The sequence below is a fragment of the Alternaria dauci genome, chromosome 1 (genome assembly GCF_042100115.1).
Source record: "Alternaria dauci strain A2016 chromosome 1, whole genome shotgun sequence".
NCBI classification, from domain to species: domain Eukaryota; kingdom Fungi; phylum Ascomycota; class Dothideomycetes; order Pleosporales; family Pleosporaceae; genus Alternaria; species Alternaria dauci.
The window spans coordinates 480,969-501,644 of NC_091272.1; the positions used below are offsets into that span (position 1 = coordinate 480,969).

Here is a 20,676-nt window from a genome sequence, read left to right on the forward strand (position 1 = left end):
GCGCGGCGTTCTTCAAAGTAACTCCTTGCATTGCTACTTTTCTTCACTCGCTCTTTCACCCTGACTTTTCTGCTGTTGTGTCCGCGAGAGCCCCTTCGCTCGTTTCCCCATCTCGTTGTTTCCTTGAATCCCCCCGAGAATCGACGGCAGGCCTTCGTTGAATCACTGTCGTTTTATGCATCTCCACTGTACCACTCGTTCAAACGGCTCCTGAAAAGGAAGTGCTCGACGCACGCTCTCCGCCAGCTTCTTTTTCGCAAAAGACTCCGGGATCTGCATCCCATTTACAATATTCACAATACCCCGCCTGCGCGTTCGCAGTAACGATACGGCTCCTACGAACAACCACTAGATTTCTTTTACATGACAAGCAAACGATCCTCTCAGAGGTCCTTTAGACTCTCGAACCAGGGCTTTCAGCCTCTATCCAACGAGACCATGGAGAACCGAACCACCGACATACCCCTCCAGACTGTCGTCAGTCACACCCCCTCGCAGTCCTCGCCCACATCTGGAAATGAAAAGTCAGAGAAAGGGCACATGTTCACACGGGGGCGCAGAAAGCTGGCAGCGGTCGATTCTAGGACAGGAGCACCGCTGCCTGAACGCGCAACTGAAGAGAAAACGGCTCTCAACCACATGGGCAGGATCTACACCAAGATCCTGAACTATAGCATTGTCACCCGCTACATGATCTATGTCGCTCCTGTAGCGCTGCTACTCGCCATTCCCATTATTCTTTCGCAGACTGGTACGATTACGGGCTCCATTGGCAACACGAACCAGAAGAAATTCTGGATCTGGATCGAGATCATCTGGCTCAGTTTCTGGGTCATGAAGATTGTGGCACACTTCATCCCAAACGTTTTCGAGTTCCTCATCGGTGTGGTTAGCCCTGGTGTCAAGAAGTATGCACTGCTATTGAGAGCCGTGGAGAAGCCCCTGTCTTTCGTCTTCTGGATGATTGTTAACCAGGCGACATTCCCTGCTGTAAGTTGTGTGCGGAAAAACCGGAGATTAGCATGTGCTAACATGTTGTAGCTTGTTAGAGTAAACCCCGGCAAGGAAAGACCAGGATGGATTGATACCATGCAGTCGGTCCTGCTTGCCCTTCTCGTCTGCACCATCATCATCCTCGCCGAGCGCGTCTTGATCCAGCTTATTAGTATCAGCTACCACCGCAAGCAGTTTGACGACAAGATCAAGGAGTCAAAGCGCAACATCTATCTCCTCGGTATTCTCTACGACACTTCGCGGGCGCTGTTTCCTGCCTACTGCAACGAGTTTGCTGAGGAAGACTACATCATCCAGGACACAATTCTGGACCTCGGTTTCGGCAGCAAGAAGGGAACGGCCAAGCATGGTCGGTCAGGTAGCCGCACGCCTATGCGTCTTATCCAAGAAGTTGGCCGAGACGCCGGTCGCATCGGTGATAAGATCACATCGGTTTTTGGTACTATCGCTTCCGAGATTACCGGCAAGAAAGTTTTCGACCCCAACTCTGCTCATTCAGTCGTCTTGACCGCTTTGGAGAGGAACAAGAGTGCTGAAGCTTTGGCAAGACGTATCTGGATGTCCATGGTCGTCGAGGGCAAGAACGAGCTTTACCTGGAAGATCTGGTCGAAGTCATGGGTCCGGGTCGCCAGGAGGAGGCCGAGGAATGCTTTGCTGCGATTGACCGAGACGGAAACGGCGATATCAGTTTGGAAGAGATGATCTTGACTGTGACTGATTATGCCAGACAGCGAAAGTCGATCAACTCGAGCATGCACGATGTTGACCAAGCTATCAACGCTCTCGATGGTCTGATCATGACCATTGCTGTCATTGTCTGCATTTTCGTCTTCGTCGCTTTCCTTGCTCCCGCTTTCCGCACCACACTCTCTACATCCGCGACCGCTCTTCTTTCGCTCTCTTTCGTTTTCGCCACGACTGCTCAGGAGGTTCTCGGTTCTTGCATCTTTCTCTTCGTCAAGCACCCGTACGATATCGGTGATCGTGTCGATATTACCGCTGAAGAGCTTACTGTGGAACACATTGCTCTGCTCTACACTGTGTTCAAGCGCGTCCAAAACGGAAAGACTGTCCAGATCCCCAACATCGTTCTGAACTCTCTATGGGTAGAGAACATCACACGAAGCAAGGCCATGCGAGAGCAAGTCTCGGTCTTCTGCGACTTTGCCACATCATTCGAAGATATCAATCTGCTTAAGCTCGAGATGATGAACTTCGTTCGCGACCCGGTCAACGCCCGCGAGTTCCACCCTGATATCGACATCGAGGTTGTTAGCATTGCCGAGATGAACAAGCTGGAGCTTCGGGTCGAGATTCGGCACAAGAGCAACTGGTCCAACGAGTCACTCCGCGCATCTCGACGATCCAAGTTCATGTGCGCGCTCGTCGTTGCTTTGCGCAAGGTTCCGATCAACGGTCCAGCTGGAGGAGACGCCGTTCTAGGCTCGCAAGACAAGCCTACATGGTCCGTCGCAGTCCCACCTGCCGAGGCTGTCGCAGCATACGAGAAGTACAAGGCCAATGCCGACGCCGGCCGTCTGCACCCCCTCAACGTCGCCGAGGAGGACACTGGCAAGTCTACTGGCACAGACTACCTGGGCGCCGAAGGCAACGCAATCAGCGCCCTCAACAACAGGAGACCAGGCCTAGATACTATCCGCGACGATACCTGGGAAGCTCGCGATGACACCAGCACCATTGGCCGTCCCAGCATGTCAGACCAAAGGCCCGATCTCGACGAAGTCCGCGGTCTACTCCGCAAAGCCAGTTCAGCCGGAAAGAGGAAAGGTGGCGCCACGCTATCACCATTCGGTTCCCGCGTCTCCGTCGATACACCGCGCCAGAACCCACCACCTCCTCTACCACTCCACGTAGTACCGTCTGGTAGCCAGAGCCAATACGCGCAGCCGCCAGGAGGCAACTTGCCACCACCGCCTCGTAGCACCGCGCCTGGATCGCCTAGCTCGATTTCCACAGGGCAGGTAGAGGAGTACTCGTACCAGACTATGGCACCACCGCCTCGCTCACGCAGTCGACCGCGCGCTCCGCAGGTGGAAGAGGATGAGGGCGAGAGGCAGTGGCAACCTAATGCTAATGCGCCGACGAGGGCCCCATCGAATACGAATAACCCGTATAGGAGTCCTGGGTCGCCACAGCAGGGGTTCCAGTCTTTCAAACGGGAGTAGAACTTAGTTGAAAGGTTGTAAGCATTGTATATCATGATCAGCATGATTGTGCTCGCTAGGTCAAGGATATGGGAGTGAGGGAGGGAGTTCAAAAAATGTGTATAATGTCTTTTTCTTATTTGGACTGGAGATTTAACGTGGCATTAGTGAAGAAGTCCTGAGGACGCTCACTATGGCGTATTTTTTATTCAATGTGTAGTAGTGTATATCCTCATAAAAGTGGGCTGAGAGATGGAGACTTATCAATTACTACTGTCCAACGCTTTATTTCGTGTCGGTTTTGCTAGTTGTGCTGAGGTGTGTGTTGCCACCGTCGTTATCTTGGGGTTGTGTGGTTGAGTGTGCACGTGTTTTCCTGGGGTTCCAGGGGTATAAAACCCCTCTCCTAACTTCTATGCTTATCTTCTTTATCATACACTGTCTACTCTTTTTCTCCGAAACATCGACGACAACATTCATGGGTGAGAGTCGTTCCAAAACAAAGTACCTTTTGAGACGAATGCCTAAAACACTTCTCGTTCCGTTCTATGTCTACTTCTACTCGGCAATCCATTCTACATACATGTTTGAACGTGGATATGGTGAAGTCGGCTGGGCGGTTTTGAAACTCAACTTCATCGCAGACATGGAATGGAAAGACTGTGACTTCCTTCGGGGAACCAAGATCAAGGAGGAATTGCACTGACATATGGACAACTCCGCCTTGCGACTACGCCCGCATAGAAAAGGTGAAGATGTACAAACCATGGAGAGACTGCGGGATCCAAAAATCAACAACAAGGCGTACGTGGAGTTCGAAACCGTCTATTGCGATCCAAACACAGGACGCCAAACGACTTTCGGAAAACTCGCATGTTGCGGCGCTGCCCTATTTTTCTCACACAACAACATCGAGACATTCACGATCTGCAAGATGTATAAAGTCTGCGAATCTCGGGTCAGGACTCTACTCCTTCATTCCACAACTCCGACTGTATTCTCCGAAACTGCCACAAGATGATTATATGAAACGAGGATTGTGCTTCTTCTCAAAAACACCGGTAACAGCCTTATGTTTTTGGACTCTCGCCTTTTCCCAGAGACCAACCACATCTCATATGACTACGAACAAACAAAACTTTCGCTGTTCTCGCTGTCACATCTCGTCTTCTATCATTCATCTCCTTGTTTTATTCCCGCAAACACCGGGGTACAGACGGATGGCTTTGTGTCCGTCCTAAAAACCCCACATCGAACACTGATGTGCTGCTCTAAAACTGTTCAGCAAACTCCTTCAGTAGAACAGCTTAATGCTGTGACAGGATGGCAGTCTCCTTCTACTTGGTTTCTCTTTCCATGGACTTACATACAAAAGTGTATCATATCCATCCGATGGCACAGAAAGAGAAAGAAGTAAAAATCATGTCGCGAGCTTTGCTCTCCTCTCAAAACACATGTTTTCTCTCTTGTGCTGTGGATTTCCTCTGAATGTCTCTCGAAAGTCAGAGCTGCAGATGATATGCTCCTTGCGGCACATAAAACGCTAATACTTCCCGCCGAACAACCTGCTTTCTTCTCACAACTACCACGTTTTTCTCGTGCTCAAAAAACCTGAAGGCATTTCCATAGCCGTGCTGTTGTTGCTCCTGAAGTTAATATCTCCCTGAAAGTGCGACAAGACCTCGCCTTTCTCGAAAATAGTACCAGCGACACAGATTTTGGAGAACGAGCAGTAGGAAACTCACCAACTCCGCAATGCTTTCTCTGGTGTCAAGATGGGAACGGTGTCGAGACGTGAGGTGTGCTTTTCGCCTCAAAAACGAATGCCTCTTTATACATGAGGAGAGAAGAACCAAAATAGCAGAACACATGTCCAGATATTGCTGGGAAACTTCACAATGAATCATTAGGCATAACAGCGATGGGACTCTAGTGCTGTAGACCAGCGACAAAAACACACCCTCTTTCTTCTAGACCGCCATTTCAATCTTTTCTTCCTCTAGGATTACCACAGCCAGATGGAAGTCTGCTATTCCAAAACGCCATTGCGAAACGGCCATGTGGAGAGATTTCGTCGTTTCGAGTCTACACTGTGTTCGGTCTAGGGACTTATACTTAGGTACATCTCCAAAACCACATCTCATACCCGATGTCCGAGTATGCTGTCCAACTTCAATCATACGAGAACTTGGAAAGAGGTCGAGGTATAAAGGCTGGATCTTCCTCTCTTCGTCTTCTTGTTTCGAAACATTACCTTTCTCTCAAAAAGCAGTGGAAAGCGTGGGATGGGAGACTTCCTCCTGAAGAACATCGAAACAAGATGCGTATGCTGAGCCTCCGTTCTCCTGAAACTCCTTTGCAGAACGACTATGACTGGCTGCGCTCGAAAAGTCGCATGCAGCTAGGCATGTGTGGAGATGCTTGACGGCTATCAAAAACCACACTGATTCGTTACATCTCCAAAGCAGACTCATAAGCCGCCATGGAGTTTGAAAATCTTCTCTCGCTGCCTAAAGAAAGGCGACGAGTCATAAAGCATACTTCAAGCGCAGTCGTGGCAGAAAATCTGTTTTTCCTGTTTACTGACTCAAGAGAGTCGAGAGGTCAACAGATACAGCACATATGAAAGTTCGCTTGCTACCTGGCAAGATGTATGGATACATTACTTCTGATTGCCGGAGCTTTTCACTTGACAGACCATTCTTTCAACTCTGGCTACTCCAAAACTCTCACTTATGGTCCTCGAAACGAACTTGCCGACAATTACTAGTTGCCAGCCAACAAACTATTCATAAAATCTCAAACATTTACTCCATTGATACTCCTGCTTTACTGCACCATTCTTGTATTCTCCAACTTCCACCAAAACGGCTTTAGACATGCTTATGTCCCGTTGCTCCGAGCAGAATTTATCACTCGCCAGATATATGAAGTCGACTAAAGATAAAGGAAGGAATAGGAAAATTATGGACGTCTCAAAACATCAGACAAGAACGCTCATGGTTGTCTCGAAACGCCTTAGGCACTGTTTTATGCTGAGCTTGTTCTTGGCAAGCTATGCATATAAACATTCCTCGTCTCGCGACTGTCCAGGTCCCCTTCCAATTGCCGCAACCATATTCCACTTTTACCAAAACCTTTACTGCCTGATCACATGACCGCGTTTCCTGGCCTGGAGTAAACCCAGAGCTCGAGTGTTATATGACATCTCTTCCAGCGATCTAAATTGGAAAGCGTTCGATCCATGGTTCGCTCCAAATCGCGGCCTGAGATCAACATGGACGTGAAGTATGTTTGGTGCTGAAAACCGCGATATCAAGAACCGGTTCCACTGGTCGCATGGAGAAAAGAAGAAGAAGAATATGTTGCCTCAAAAACGACGTAAAACTCTACTACGAAATGTCGATGGAGCGGAGTTCTGCCTAACTGGTGGCACCTTGGCTATAGAAATTTCCGCCACACGCTTTTCTGCTCTCCATCTTCCCACTACGCTGTCCTCTTTTCCTCCAAAACGGCCGGTGCCTTTTAGCATGTCTGAGAGCATATGGCTCAGAAATTTACCTGTCTTCAAGCATGTGAGAGGAATCCTACATTGTTGAGCCGTACCCAAGTACTACAAACATGGGATACATGTCCTTCTTGCATTGTTGGCCACCAAAAGCATATTGGGCAGCAACAACAACCCCTGCCATGACAAAAACAAGACCGGTTCGGTGCGTGTGCGTTGAGGAGAAAAAAAGCGAAGCCTTAGGCTTCCAAATAACATTAGATAAGAGACATAATATACATGGTTCTGCTTGCGCAAAACGTCAGACTGCAGCGTCCGTTCGTCAACCCATCTTAGCGTCAGCACCTATGATACAATTCTCCCCACTTCCAACCGCCTCCCAGCGGTATCCACTCTGTTCCCAAGTTCTGCGTACATGTCCCACAGATACTTCTGATGCACGACAACCTCGCCTTGCATCTGCACGTCATCTGCCGCACCATCCATTGGCAGGCCAATCCGCAGATCCACATAGCCCGGCACCGCCGCCAGTAGTTCCCTGAAAAAGGATTTGTGGACAAAAGGCGTGCTGGACCACTCGTAAAACTCGGGATGCGACCACTCGTAGTATCTTGGATGAAGCGTAGGAACAACACGCAGAAACTGTAATGAGGGGAACGCAGAGAAGAAAGAAGTCCAGTCGACATAACGATTCATGCGTATAGCATCCTTCAACTGCAGTTCCACCTGCAGTCGTTTGACACGCGATAGATCCCAGCCTTGTGGAACTTCGTACGTAGGCACCGGAAGCTTATTGAGCGAAATGGCAAACCAATTGTTCGTGTACATGCAGTCTGTTGCTTCGCCAGCTAGTCGCTGGGATGCCCGGAGAAGTTCCAGGTGCAGGATTGGCTCGGGATCGGCTGCACGAGGACACACTGGGCGTTTTCCAGTCGAAAGCCGTTGTTGATTTAGTCGCTCCCGAGACTTGCGTGCTGCTAGGCGTTTCTTGCGGTCATTCAAGATGGTTGTTGCGTCAAGAATGGAGAGAGAACGCGAGGGCTTGCGAACGACGAGGTGAGAGTAGACCTCGTCTCTGATTTCTTGCGGTAGCTCGAAGAAGCGGAAGGGTCTGCCGTTGGTAATTCGCTGGTTCACCAGTGTGTTCGGCGTACGTTGAGGCTTGCAGGCCGGGATCGTCCTTGTCCGTCGTTCATGATGTGCCCCGTGAACCGTTTGCCTGAACTCGGCGTCTTTCTTTGGAATTTCCCTAGACTCTAGACCCTTGAGGATGAGTAAACTTGGCAGTAGCTCTTCGAGCTTGGAACTTCCCCGTGGTCTTTGGTGTAATGCCATAACAGACCAATTGCATGATACAATCTGCGACCATCAGCCACATGTTGGCGACCATTTTGTTTATGAAGTCGCCTGGACAGGGAAATTGCCTTCATCTTACACTGTCGAAATTGGACCAACATGTGGAACCCTGGCTGCTACTCTGCAGGATCGGAGGTTGCAGGGTGATGCGACGATGTCGAGGTGTTCGCATCGTGTTCAGCAGTGTCTTGTTCCGAATGACGGGGTTGAAGCGGGTCGAAGGATTCTGGTGGAGAGGAGGAGCCGGGCGCGGAGATTGTGGTCCAAGCCGCTGAATCACGACAAGCGACACAGGAAAGATGCGGCATTGTGGCGGATCTTATTCTGTCGAGACAGTCAGCGGTTCCAATATTTGGAAAGGTAGCTGCAGATATTGGCGCGAGTGTCAGAAAGAACAATAACGGAAGAAGTAACGGCATACCGCAAAGTGTGGTATAGCGAGGCTATGATGTGTCTTAACAGAGGTATTATAGCTTAGTGTTTCAGCCCAAGAAGATATTGCGCATGCGGTAAGGTTAAGCGAAAGCACTAGGGTAGAAGAGTCGTTCCCAGGAGCATGGTACGTTTATGCGATCGGTAGTCGGTACGCGATGGTTCTGTGGTTTGCGTGGTGCGTTGCTTGCTGATTAACCGTCTACGCCCACTTTGGCATGGCGGAAGTACTTCATGCCAACCCAGGCAACGACCACCCAGACCCAGCTCGTGACTGCCGTGCAAACAATCAGAGCGGGATAGTAGCCCGTAATGGGCAGGGTCGCGTCGTCTTCGAGGTCGGGTGGAGCATACGGTGTCTCGCCCACGTCCCACGCCCAGCTCCAAACTCCGAGGCAAGAGCCCATACCGACGACAAAGACGATCCAAGTTGCTATGAGCACGACCCAGCCCCACCACTCCGTCTCGCTGTAATCCCACTCGTCATCGGGGTCGGCCTCGGCAGGTGCCAGGACGGCCGAGATGGAAGTGCGTCGGTTGCTCCGATTTGAGCGGCGGTGTGCGAGCGACGTGACAGAGGCCTGGTTGGCACCACTGAAGGAGTAGTCGTTGCCCGAGGTAGCGGGGCGGTAGAAGGACATGATGTCGTCTTCATCCGTAGTCGAAGCGTAAGGTGCCGCCGGGCTCATGGGGGATGCCAGCAGTGACGGAGCAGTGCGTTCAGGGTCGTCGGGTGGGGTGTAAACGACGGCGGGCGACGATGGAGACAGGTGGACAGTGGGGAGCCAGCCGCTGTCGGACGAAGAATTGAGGGGAGCGTTCTCGTAGCTGAAGCGACCCAGGGCCGTTGCTTCGTCCGAGGGGTCCATGCTCGCTGTAGTCGCGATTGTAGGTGTTTTGGCTTTGCGCAGAGAGCTGCTCCGCTCGCGCATCTTCGCCATGGCCGCCTTCCTCAAGGACCCCTTCCTCTGCCTGCCCTGGCTTTGGCGCAGGGCCGTCGCGATGGAAGATGCCCTCTTCGCGACTTGCACATCTTGCTCGTGTCCCTCGTCGCTGGCTGGCTGAGTCGACGTTGACTTGCCAATGGCCTCTCGGAACGCGCCTAGGATGCCTCCCGATTTGCTTCGTTGATGCCCTTGACCCTGACCTTGACCTTGGCCGTGATCCTGATGCTTCACGTCCCGGGTCGAAGCACGCTCTCTTTCGCCTTCAGCACGACCCTCACTGCGCGCAGCATTCCCGTCTTGCATGGCTTCCACGTGCGTCAACTGCCATGGAGCGCCTTTGTGGTGAATTAGAGTGGCATGTTTGGAGCTAAGCTGTCGTCAACGTCAAACCCCCGGCGGCATGCCCTGGCTCCCTTACCAGGCGGGCTAGTCGGGTCTGGATTGGCTAATGCACCGACTATGGGTCGCCGCATAGGGAAGGCCTCCCTCAATTTCCCCTCCACCTCCCGTCCGGGGTTCACTTGCGCTTCTTATCTCGTTAAGCCTGGAATGCGTCGTCGCTAACAGTCACTCATTACCGTCATTCATTTGCCATCGTCATGGCCTCGAAAATGCCTCTGCCTGCTCCACCGCGCACCCCTACGCCGCCTCCTGACGAGGACGCGCCCCAGCCCGTGGGACTAGGATTCCGAAGCGATCTGGCTGTTGGAGACATGGGGCTCAATAACAATGCGCTGCTCTCGCCCATGTCTGCTACCTTCCCCTCCAAGCAGTATGCGACCCTCGGGCCCAGTGACTCTGTCTCGCAGAGAGCGTCGCCTGCGACTCTATATACGCCCGCGAGCGCGACCTTCCCGTACACACCCGCGAGCGACTCAACCATGAATCTCGAGCCGCCCTCTGCGAACGGGTCCGAGAATCCCAATCCCTTCAATTTCCAATCTGTCGCCTATCAGCCGGGACGGCCCCAGACAAAGGCTAATGTGCGTTCTCCCACGCAATCTTACGCAACCGTACTGACCATGGCAGGACATTGGCCGGAGACGAGGACACAAGTACAAGCACAGTAGTGTATCACATCAGATATTCCTAGAACCCGCACCGCGCGCCCCGCTCCAGCTCCCCGCCTCGCTTCCGATCCCGACGTTCAAAGAGTACCGCTCGTCCATGTCCAAGGACCAGAAGCTGCGCCTGGCATGGTGTTTCTGCCACCTTGTGGTCGCTGGCCTTGTACAATGGAGCGCACACGAATCGCTGGCACTGACAGTCTTGTCTCGTCTAATCTTCTACGATGCACTTGGCGCGTTTCTGTGTGTGGCTGTTGACGTTGGATCCAACTTTGAGGTATGGAAGCGATCGAGCATACGACACCCATTTGGCTTTGAACGCCTCGAGGTCATCGCAGGACTGGGCATGTCTGTTGGGCTACTGTTCATGGGACTGGACCTCATATCGCATGGGTTGACGCACGCGCTTGAGAACACCGGAGGACATGAGGCGCATCATGCCGATGCTCACGAGCGCGTGTCGGCTGGCAGCATTGATCTTGCTGCCTTGTGCGGCGTTGTCTCGACACTGGTCTCGGCAATCTTGTTGAAGAACCATGCGCGCATAGGCAAGGTCATGCAGCTAAGTGCGATTGCTAACCTGCCGTCTGTGCTGAGCAACCCGTCGCATTTTCTGACGTTATCGTGCTCGTCACTGCTGCTTGTATTGCCACTGCTGAGCATCCAGACGTACGTGTGGCTTGACCGGACCCTCTCCTTCTCCGTGGCCTTTTGCATGGTTGCGCTAGGATGGATTCAAGGATGGACCCTCGGCAAGATGCTGCTCATGTCCTACTCGGGACCTGGCGTGTCGGACATGCTGTACGACCTTGAGACGGACCCAGCCGTGCGAACGGTAGAGGAGGCAAAATTTTGGCAGGTACACTACGGGCTCTGCCAGGCGAACCTGAAACTTCGAGTGCGGAATCTGGAAGAAATTGGGCGTGTGCGCGATCGCATTGGAAGCATGGTGCGGAACCGCTTGGGCGGCGGATACGGGAGCGGCGGGCAGAGATGGGAAATTTCGACCCAAATTACCCTCGAGAAGGACTGAGGACACTGGGCGCCGTTGCATATCCGCGATTAGATTCTGCAATAAATCTTGCAGCCCCTGTGGCGGGCCGTCTCTCTAAGACTATGACTAGGACTCAACTGCAGCCCGAACGTTGGCCCAAAAGCAGTGCGACGCCACGAAGCAAATAAACTTTTGGCCTTGCTTTTGCGGCAAGGCAGCGCAACGCTGCATGGCTACTAGGAACCAGTGGTTCCGTTTGCCTCCGCGCGCAAAAAAACTACATCATCTGCGTATTTAAGCCAGGTGGCAGGCAGTGCGTCGACGCCTGACGAATACCCCTGGGTTGACTAAAAGTCTTAGCGAAAGCCCTGCGGACGCTTTCGATCAACAGGCACCCAGTGCGCGCACACCGCCGGCGGCTTGCCCCGTGCGACTGGCCGACTTTGGTCTGATGCGGCTTGGGCTGCCTGCAGGTGCTTGCTGTTCGCTCGTCACGCCCACCGCAACTCTCCACACACCCGTTCGCTTTTGTGCGTTGCCTGCACAGCTGCCTTTGACTTTTGCGAAGAGCGTTTATGAGCCTGTGACCTGCGAGGCTGGCAGGCGGCACATAATACACTGGCCCTATGCCCTGGCTGGGCATGGCGCGAGGGCGCGATGACCGGGCCACACGACACCGTGACGACGGCGATTATCTCGACGAGCGAGAACGGAGACACCGCCGCCACAAGTCCCGCGAGCACCACGACACGGAACCCACAGCCACCACGCGAGAACGCAGAGAGCGCCGACGGGCGGACGAGGCAAGGAGGCAGGCCGAGGTCGATATTGAAGATGTGCGGGCGCGCAGAGAATCCTACTTCTCCCGCAACGAGGCCGAGAGAAGGCGCGACCGAGACAGTCGCATGGACAAGGACACCCGACGGGCTCCCGCCGTCAAGGAAAAGTCACGCAGCACCCGCGACAAGGACAAGGACGTGCGACGGGACAGCACGCGGAAGCCCAAGCGGCGAGAGGTGATTCCGGACGACGTGGACGACTTCGTCTTTGGCCGCCCCAAGTCCATGGGCCATGTCGACGACGTCCCTGTGCGACGGCCATCCGCGCGCAAGAGGAGCGAGGAAGGCGGCTCCTCGAGCAGGACTGCCTACACTCCGCATTCTGGCTCTGGATCTGCGTCAGTCCGTAGGGTCGAAGTCCCGCCGTTGACCAGGTTAGTCCCGTCTCCACTTGTACACGTAGCTCGACTAATGAGGGCTAGGAATTCTTCTACACGCGAGCCAAGAGCACATACACGTGATGCGCCTGCCAGAGAGGCCAGGCCCTCTGTACGCCAGCGGAGCAACACGGTCAAGTCGCCACCCCCGACGCCGCTTACCAGGACGCAGTCGGTCAAGGATGCTGCCCGTCGCAGTACCGGCGGCATCCTGTCGAGCTTGTTTTCCAAGCCTACTCCAATCTCACGCTCGTCCTCCCGCAGGGACCGCGACGAGGAGAAGAGGTTAGTGCCAACACCACGTTCTCTCCACCGTGCTAACTCCATCAGGGTCGACTGTCTCGTGTGCATGAACGATGACCTTCCGCTCAGCAAGACTGTCAAGCTTGCATGTGGCCATCGCATGTGCTACGGATGTCTCAAACGCCAATTCACCCTCTCGGTCAAGGATCCTGCCCACATGCCACCCCGATGCTGCACATCAGAGCACATCCCGTTGAAGTATGCTGATCGACTATTCGATGACAAGTTCAAGGTCCAATGGAACAAGAAGTTCCAAGAGTACACAACTGCCAACCGCCTGTACTGTCCGACAAAAGGCTGTGGCCAGTGGATCAAGCCTTCAAAGATCAAGATGGACCCAACGTACGGCCGCAAGTATGCACGCTGCAGCACATGCAACACCAAGGTGTGCGTCCTCTGCAACAGCAAGTTCCACACGAAGCGCGAATGCCCCAAGGACGAGGAGACCAACCGTCTAGTCGAGATGGCCAAGGAGAAGGGCTGGCAACGGTGCTACAGCTGCAAGGCTGTGGTCGAGCTGAAAGAAGGTTGCAATCACATGACCTGGTAAGTTTAGCATGTCACTCGCACACATCACACGATCTAACAGTAGTCTCTAGCCGCTGCACAGCACAATTCTGCATGGTCTGCGCTGCCCCCTGGAAAACCTGCAACTGCCCATGGTTCAACTATCAACACATTCCTGACGACGACCGCCTCAACGATATGCGCGTCCCCTACCCCCAACAAGCTCGCTATGCCGACGTCGAAGTCATCGAAATCCCGGAACAGCCTTCTCCTCCCCTGGCCCGACGCCCCAGCGTCCGCACCCACAACCGCAGTGAACGCGACCTCCCCCGTCCCGAATCCCGCAGACTATCTACTCACCTCCGTAACTCCCTCCATCTCAACCCCACGCCCACCGTCTCGTCCGTCCGCCGCACCGAGCCCGAGGTCGCAGTGTACGGCGTTGGTAACGCAGCTGCCCACCACATGAACGATTCGTACGCCATCCGCACCCCCGTGTCCGCTGTCCGAACCGCGACCCGCACGTCAACACCCCGCGGCTCCTTTTTCACCAGCACACGCCGTGCTGCGCCTGCTCCTGCCCCCGTTCCTGTAGCTCGTCCTGTCCGACCTGCTCCTCCCCAGCAGATTGTCACTTCGTCCACCATGGCTGGTCTATCCCGCGACGGCCGTAAAGTCGGACAGAACCGTGTGGGCACTTGGCTCACGCACGTCCAAATTGACCCTGAAGCTACCAACACAGCGGCCCAGGATGTCGAGGTGGACGACTGGAGGTGCGATGGCACCATGATCGGTATCGACTAGACGTCGCATCCGCTGCACACTCTGTGCACCCAAAAACTTAATGACGGCGTTTTTGCTTGGGTTTGTTTGTTTCCTCATCTAGCGTTTTCACTTCTCCAATCTTGCATTTTACTGGATTTCACTTTGGGATACTACTGGATTTTGGGTTACAGGTTTTTTTCGGTTATGGGAATGTTTAGAGTTACCCTTCTGTCACCCTATACGGGTCACCTCTACGCGAGCAATCGCGACGACTTTTTCTTTGTATCGTGTGTATAGTCGTGTTGATATTTAGCGGTTTTTGGTTAGCATTTAGCCGGCAAGATACCCACCTTTACGCCCTCGTTTAATCAGTTATTATGTTAATGCCATTATTTAGTTATCTCTATGAAACACGAAATCTTTTTGAAACTATGGATGTGATGCTTTATGAGTAGAGGGGGAGCGAGGTGAATGATGTGTAGGATGTGTAGGATGGAGAGAACTGTAGTATACGAGAAGTGGAGTGGAGGAGTGACAGTGGTACTGCGATCACGCCGTTCAATTCTGCAGGCTTGACGTACTTTGGTGCTGGTCGTTCATCATGAGGCTTACTGATAGTAAGCGAGACGGGGCACAGTAACCCGGTACATGATGACATTGACCCATAACCAAAAGTCATATACTAACTAGCCCCCATGCTACTGCTCTGTACCATGATCTCATACTGATCTCGGCTACAACTAAGCCAGTCCAAGATACTCTGATCGATCCCGGTATCATCATGCATGTCCCCAGAGTACGTGGCAGCAGCACAATGGTCGCCTTGCTTGACCTCTATGCACAAAAATGAAGCGATGGATCCACGCGCAGAGAGGGGTAGTATATCCACCCCCACACTGTACCAGCATTCGCGTGTCTGTACCCGAGGCCGTCAGATTGGCAAAAAGAATGGTTCGAAAGATCTTGAGCAGGCTCAAGCACGGTGATGTCCCCTTCGTGGATCGAACACGATACCTCCAGATTTAGTGACTGATGACTTCAGTCTGGCGCTCTCCCAATTGAGCTAAGGAGACGGTTTCTTATTGGATGTTTGGAGAAATGAATAGTTTATATTCCGCGCATCATTGAGTCCATCGAGATTGGACTTCTCGGGCGGCCAGTTTTTGAAGCCCAAAAGTTTGCGTCTTGCGCGACATACGTCTGTGTACCGAATGTTGTTGACTAGAAAGAACAGAGGTTAGTGTACCGAGGCTCGCCCATCGCAAGTCCGCCAGCTCCACATCTCCATCTCCAACATCTTTCCGCGCCAAAGCTCCCACAACTCCACGACGTTGTCGCAAGACCTCCAATCCTCGTACCACACCTCCAAAATGCAGCCCTCGCCCCTCGCAAACCCATTGGCTACCGTAGCACAGCTCGAAACCTCCGGCTCCCAACTCGATGGCATCCCGCCCGATCTCGAAGACTCAATCCGCTTCGCGGGCGCACGCCTCACACAAGCCGCAGGCATACTCCTCCGCCTCCCACAGGAAGTCATTGCACAAGCTGTCGTAGTATTCATGCGCTTCTGGCTCGGCCCCGACGGAGGAAGTCTCGCGGAATTCGGTGCAGAACAAGTCTCAGCCGCGTCGCTATACCTCACCACGAAGCTCTCTGCCTATCCCAAGTCAGCGCGCAGTCTGGTGAACGTGTACGCGTATCTTGATTCGCTGCCGGTTACTTATTTTGACGGAGACCATTTGGAGCAGTCGAAGGATGCGACGAGATACTATGTGAGCGAGGGCACGTACGAGCGGCGCCGCGCAACGCTGTTTACGACCGAACAACGTATTCTTCGTACGCTTGGGTTCAATGTTGGCGTTCAATTACCGTACACGCTGTGCATCACGTATATGCAAGCCCTCGACATCTTTTCGCATCCCCGCGCGTCGGAACTCGCGAAACGTGCGATTGCGCATTTGAACACTGCGCTGCTGAGTCCGCAGTGCCTTTACCTTACGCATCAACCGCCAGCGCTGGCGACGGCAGCTATTTATCTGGCGGCGAGGGAGACGGGGATCAAGATGCCAGAGTGTGAGTGGTGGGAGGTGTTTGATACGGATAGAGAGGTGTTGGGGTTCTTGTGCGTGGGTATGTTGAGTTTAGAAGGATTTGCAAGGGAGGAACAGAAGAGGTGGGAGGGGAGGAAGTGCCCGATGAGTGTCGAGGCGTTGGAGAGAGAGGTTAAGAGGAGGAAGGAGGAAGAGGTGGATGAGGCTTGAGACAGGCACCTGGAAGATGACAGAAAACCTGTGCATCGTGGCTTGTCACACGATATGCACTACAGCCTTTGGTCGTATCTTGGAACCTACGGAACACACATCATGAAGACTACCGGCCGCATACCATTATCTACGGTTCTCGAATCTCCGTGACGAACACTGTATATCGCACAATGTTCATAGTAATCGCGTAAACTTCTGGAAACCTTTGCACCTTCACGATGTTACTTTTTGGCAAACAATTTGCGAACCTGAGAAGCAGGGCCATAGGCATAATAGGTTCAGATATGTCGCCGTTACCACCACCGGCGAAGGTTCAACCACACCAGCATGGCACAACAAGGAAGACAAGTTAGAGTTGGGGATCGTGTCACTATCACTTCCATCAACCAAGGTTTCGATCACACCGGTATGGCGTTACGAAGAGTAGAAATTGAGATAGGAGACCGACAGCTTGTTCTTCCTCAAGGACGGGTGACTGATCGCAGTGTGCAAATTCAGGGCAATCAAACTGTGAAGGGAGCCTTCGAGCAGCGTACTGCCCGTTCACAGTTAGATTGGCATGAGCAACACAATGAGCACCCACAAGGGCATCATGGATGGCTACGACCCGAATTTCCACGATCATTAGATCGTTACGAAAGTTGTACCTTTGGAAAAATGACAAATAACAGCACGGAAAGCCCTCTCGCTCATATTGAAGAACGCGATTCTACATCCAGCCCTCGCAGCGACCCAGTAAGATTGAGTCGTAGGGCTGCCGTGAAGCACAACAGTACGAAAGATAAAAATACCAAGATTGAGAAGCACGACAGCATGGTACAGAACACCCACGCTTCGGAGACTGCCTCAGCTCGCGCTCCAGCTGTTCAAACCTCTACAAGTACACGACCATCGGATATACGTCGCTTCAGCTTCGAATTCACCGACCGGAGCGATGCGACCGGCTTACCAGACACACCTGATTTTGAAGACATCCCAATAACTCCCGTGGCTACCGACCTAGAACGTGAGCCAGCACTGGTATCGGAAGCGAATAACCAGGTGCGAGCGTCTATCAATGCTTCTCGACCACAAACATCTGTTCAACAACAGCAAAGTCATCCAGTGACCGAAGAAGAGCGCAACCATGAAGAGCTCAAAGAGTTGGATAGAGTACGACGTCGAGTTCTGACGACCTTTGATGAGATACTGGGAAAGCGGAAGATCCCCACTGCACTACTGTAAGACTTATGGAGCGATAGACGTGCTACATGATGGAAAATCAAGGTGGGGATGTGAGAGTCTAGTGCTCAATTATTCGGCTGTGGCAATCACCATCCCGTCCACAGCCGAGCATATGACTTACAGACCACCTGGGCAACAACACGTTGTCAGTTAGCACGTGTTCACCCTCAAACGCAATGTTACAACGCAACTGATTGCTTCGCTACATTGTGCATTCGTCCCTTGGCTTCTTCATCACTGCCACGAAAGCGAGATGAGAGGGCTTCTCTTATAGTGCGCCATTGTCACCTTGGCACAATGTATTTTCACTCTCGTCTACAGTTTCAGACAGTCCTCAAGTATCGCCAACTGCAGCCCTCACTCTCTCTTGAAATTGATATATCATCACTATTTACACCCCAGTTTCTCTCCCTCTTAGCTCAGTCACAGTGAATCATCTCTTTACCGTTCCCAATTAAGGCACCTCATTTTCAGCCATGCCGCGAACACTTGTCGCTCTACCCCAGGGAACTGACGCTTCCTGGCTAGACCTTCTTCCCTCATCTCCTCGCCCTCTTTCACCACTCGACCGCACACCCCAAGCAACACCCCAAATGCTATCCCGCATCCAAGCTCTCAAGGAATCCCTCTCCGAAGTCAAACTCTCCCTAAACACACGCATACAAATGTCCCTCTCGCACAAACATCAGGGTGTCTACTGCGCCCACTGCACCCCTCGCGATGTCAGCGGAGCCTGCGGTCCAACATGCCCCTTATTGCGCCCACAAAAGACCTACAGCCCCTTTCACGATGTCGCAGACGAAGAATGGTACAAACAACTCGCATCCGACAAAGCAAAGTACAGGGAGATTACAGATGACATGGCGGCGCGGGGCACGGCTGTATATGCGAGTACTGTTGCGCGGTGGGAGAGGGCGGCAGCGAGATTGAGAAAGGGGGTCGAGGTACCGACTGAATATTGGGAGAGCGAGGGGTGGCCGTATACTAAGTTTGTGGATCAGAGGAAGAGGATAGAGTTTAAAGTGGGGTGGAGCTTTGAACGGGCTTGGGGGAGGAGACCTGGGTTGGAAGTAGAGGTGGCGCCTGAGGTGAGGAAGAGGAAGCTTGGAGATGGTGCTGATGCTAACGGGGATCATAGGAGGTGGGAAATTTTTGGGAAACGAGTTAAGAGAATGTGATAGTTGCGTTGGAGAAGCTGAAGGGAATAGAGAAGATGTGTTTGTGTTTGACGCTGACGCTTGTGTGTGTAGGATGACTTGGAGTTTCTGAGGAAAGATGTATCTGTAAATACACATATCCTTCAATCTACCCCGCCATACGTATGACCTTGTGTTTCCTATCCCTTAGTTCTTTTCCGATCTTCTTTCATCATTCAACTGCTAATTTCCTTCTTTGCTGGATAGCTGGACGGCAATTTGGATAGAGTTCTGATCGTGTGGTATCAGAATAATCTAAACAACTACACGGTCGTACTTGCTCGACCTATCTAGGACAGCCTGGACAAATTTAGCTTTCTGGGGTTTGGTTTTGTCTGTCATGAGGTCAGTAAAGGATACCATCTGCAGTGAATGCCTCTTACCTGCATGGCTCTGAACGACTCTACCATATATTGCTGAGTATTGAGAACATTGTAGTTTTCTGAACGGTAGTTATTGTGCTGATATGTAGAGGCAGCGCATGCGGCGTGGTGTTCCACACAATGACCCAACACAGTGAATGACAGTCACAAATCAAAGCACTGAGCCATCTGATCCTGTAGAGTATTTCTGGTCACGTCGACACTCGTAAAACTTAATTCTACTTCATATCGAGTCTACTGGACAAGCTGATGGCAGTATCTTTGAGTGGCTGTAAGACTAAGCGATCGCCGCTGCAGCGTTGCAGATGTGGTTATTCGAGCCTCCTGTGACGTGCGTCGCGGCTAAACCATGACGTCAATGCGAGCTTAGACAAACTACAGCTCTAGAACTCAACCTCTGGCATACAACCAACTTAACTCAAACCTAGACATCTCGCAACATCAGAATCTTTGTCAATCTCAATCAATTCCTTCTTACCAATTTACACGATGAGTTTCCTTCGCCCCATGTCGATGCTGCGTTCGGCAGCTCTACGGCCCGCACTTTCGGCCGCTCCCCGTGCCCATGTACAAGCCCGCTTCGCGACCTCAGATTACGGCTCTGGTAAGGGCAACCCAGCTGGAGAGACACCGGAGAAGCAAGGCGCGAACCCCAGCGAAAACCTCGAGCATCCTGGCCCCGCCCCGCCCAAGGTTGCCCAAGGCCAGTCTTCGTCGTCGCCAAACAAGGACAGCAACTCGAACCAGAATGACTCCCCCAAGCCTACATCAGAGTCGCCAGCTCCTTCTTCAAACAAGTCTGGAAAGCGCGAGTTCTCGACATTTGCACGCCAGATGAAAGAGAACAAAGAGCCAGCCGTCAAGCAGGGCCAAGAGAACAAGCCCGACCCCAACCAAGTCAAAGGTGCGAAACCCAAGATTCTCAACGAAAACCCTCCTGCGCCCGAAGAGGAGAGCGAGGACGTCAAGCAACACAACAGGGACATGGATAACCGGGCGGAACAGGCGCATGAAAAGGTCGACAACAAGGACGCAGAGAAGGACAAAGTGCCCGCCAGCTTCTGGAAAGGTATGTCATGTCAAAGCGACAGGCTGCGGACATGTTGCTAACCAATGCGTAGGCGAAGGTGGACGAAATGATTCTGAAGGCGTACGAGGATGAGCGAGAGGTGATGCAGAAGGCGAACAACACGACTTTGATGTATAACTAGCTAGAACAGACTTTTGAAAGTCTCATGAAATGCATGGCATTCACCCAACAACCAAGTGCTTCATCGACGTGTTTCTGTGCGGCTGAGCTTCATAACTTTTGTGCATGTTGGGCGGATGACGTA

At 52.6% G+C, this 20,676-nt stretch overlaps 7 protein-coding genes across 7 annotated transcripts; 5 read left to right on the forward strand and 2 right to left on the reverse strand.

Annotated features, from left to right (window-relative positions):
- Positions 1-438: 438 nt before the first annotated feature.
- On the forward strand, positions 439-3,201 carry ACET3X_000134 (uncharacterized protein; the record flags this gene model as incomplete). The annotated part of the gene is made up of 2 exons (XM_069446611.1): positions 439-990; positions 1,042-3,201. 2 exons carry the CDS (start codon positions 439-441, stop codon positions 3,199-3,201), a joined length of 2,712 nt encoding a protein of 903 aa, XP_069310376.1.
- A 3,832-nt stretch (positions 3,202-7,033) lies between these two features.
- On the reverse strand, positions 7,034-8,216 carry ACET3X_000135 (uncharacterized protein; the record flags this gene model as incomplete). The annotated part of the gene is made up of 2 exons (XM_069446622.1): positions 7,034-8,047; positions 8,124-8,216. 2 exons carry the CDS (start codon positions 8,214-8,216, stop codon positions 7,034-7,036), a joined length of 1,107 nt encoding a protein of 368 aa, XP_069310377.1.
- A 104-nt stretch (positions 8,217-8,320) lies between these two features.
- ACET3X_000136 (uncharacterized protein) lies at positions 8,321-9,345 on the reverse strand (the record flags this gene model as incomplete). The annotated part of the gene is made up of 3 exons (XM_069446633.1): positions 8,321-8,368; positions 8,466-8,498; positions 8,689-9,345. 3 exons carry the CDS (start codon positions 9,343-9,345, stop codon positions 8,321-8,323), a joined length of 738 nt encoding a protein of 245 aa, XP_069310378.1.
- Positions 9,346-10,022: 677 nt separating this feature from the next.
- Positions 10,023-11,523, forward strand: ACET3X_000137 (uncharacterized protein; the record flags this gene model as incomplete). Its single annotated transcript, XM_069446644.1, has 2 exons — positions 10,023-10,406; positions 10,453-11,523. 2 exons carry the CDS (start codon positions 10,023-10,025, stop codon positions 11,521-11,523), a joined length of 1,455 nt encoding a protein of 484 aa, XP_069310379.1.
- Positions 11,524-12,125: 602 nt separating this feature from the next.
- On the forward strand, positions 12,126-14,314 carry ACET3X_000138 (uncharacterized protein; the record flags this gene model as incomplete). The annotated part of the gene is made up of 5 exons (XM_069446654.1): positions 12,126-12,697; positions 12,746-12,985; positions 13,031-13,357; positions 13,409-13,549; positions 13,603-14,314. 5 exons carry the CDS (start codon positions 12,126-12,128, stop codon positions 14,312-14,314), a joined length of 1,992 nt encoding a protein of 663 aa, XP_069310380.1.
- Positions 14,315-15,645: 1,331 nt separating this feature from the next.
- On the forward strand, positions 15,646-16,536 carry ACET3X_000139 (uncharacterized protein; the record flags this gene model as incomplete). Its single annotated transcript, XM_069446665.1, has 1 exon — positions 15,646-16,536. The coding sequence occupies one exon, from the start codon at positions 15,646-15,648 to the stop codon at positions 16,534-16,536; it is 891 nt and encodes a 296-aa protein (XP_069310381.1).
- Positions 16,537-19,831: 3,295 nt separating this feature from the next.
- Positions 19,832-20,504, forward strand: ACET3X_000140 (uncharacterized protein; the record flags this gene model as incomplete). Its single annotated transcript, XM_069446677.1, has 2 exons — positions 19,832-20,411; positions 20,464-20,504. 2 exons carry the CDS (start codon positions 19,832-19,834, stop codon positions 20,502-20,504), a joined length of 621 nt encoding a protein of 206 aa, XP_069310382.1.
- Between the last annotated feature and the right edge of the window lie 172 nt (positions 20,505-20,676).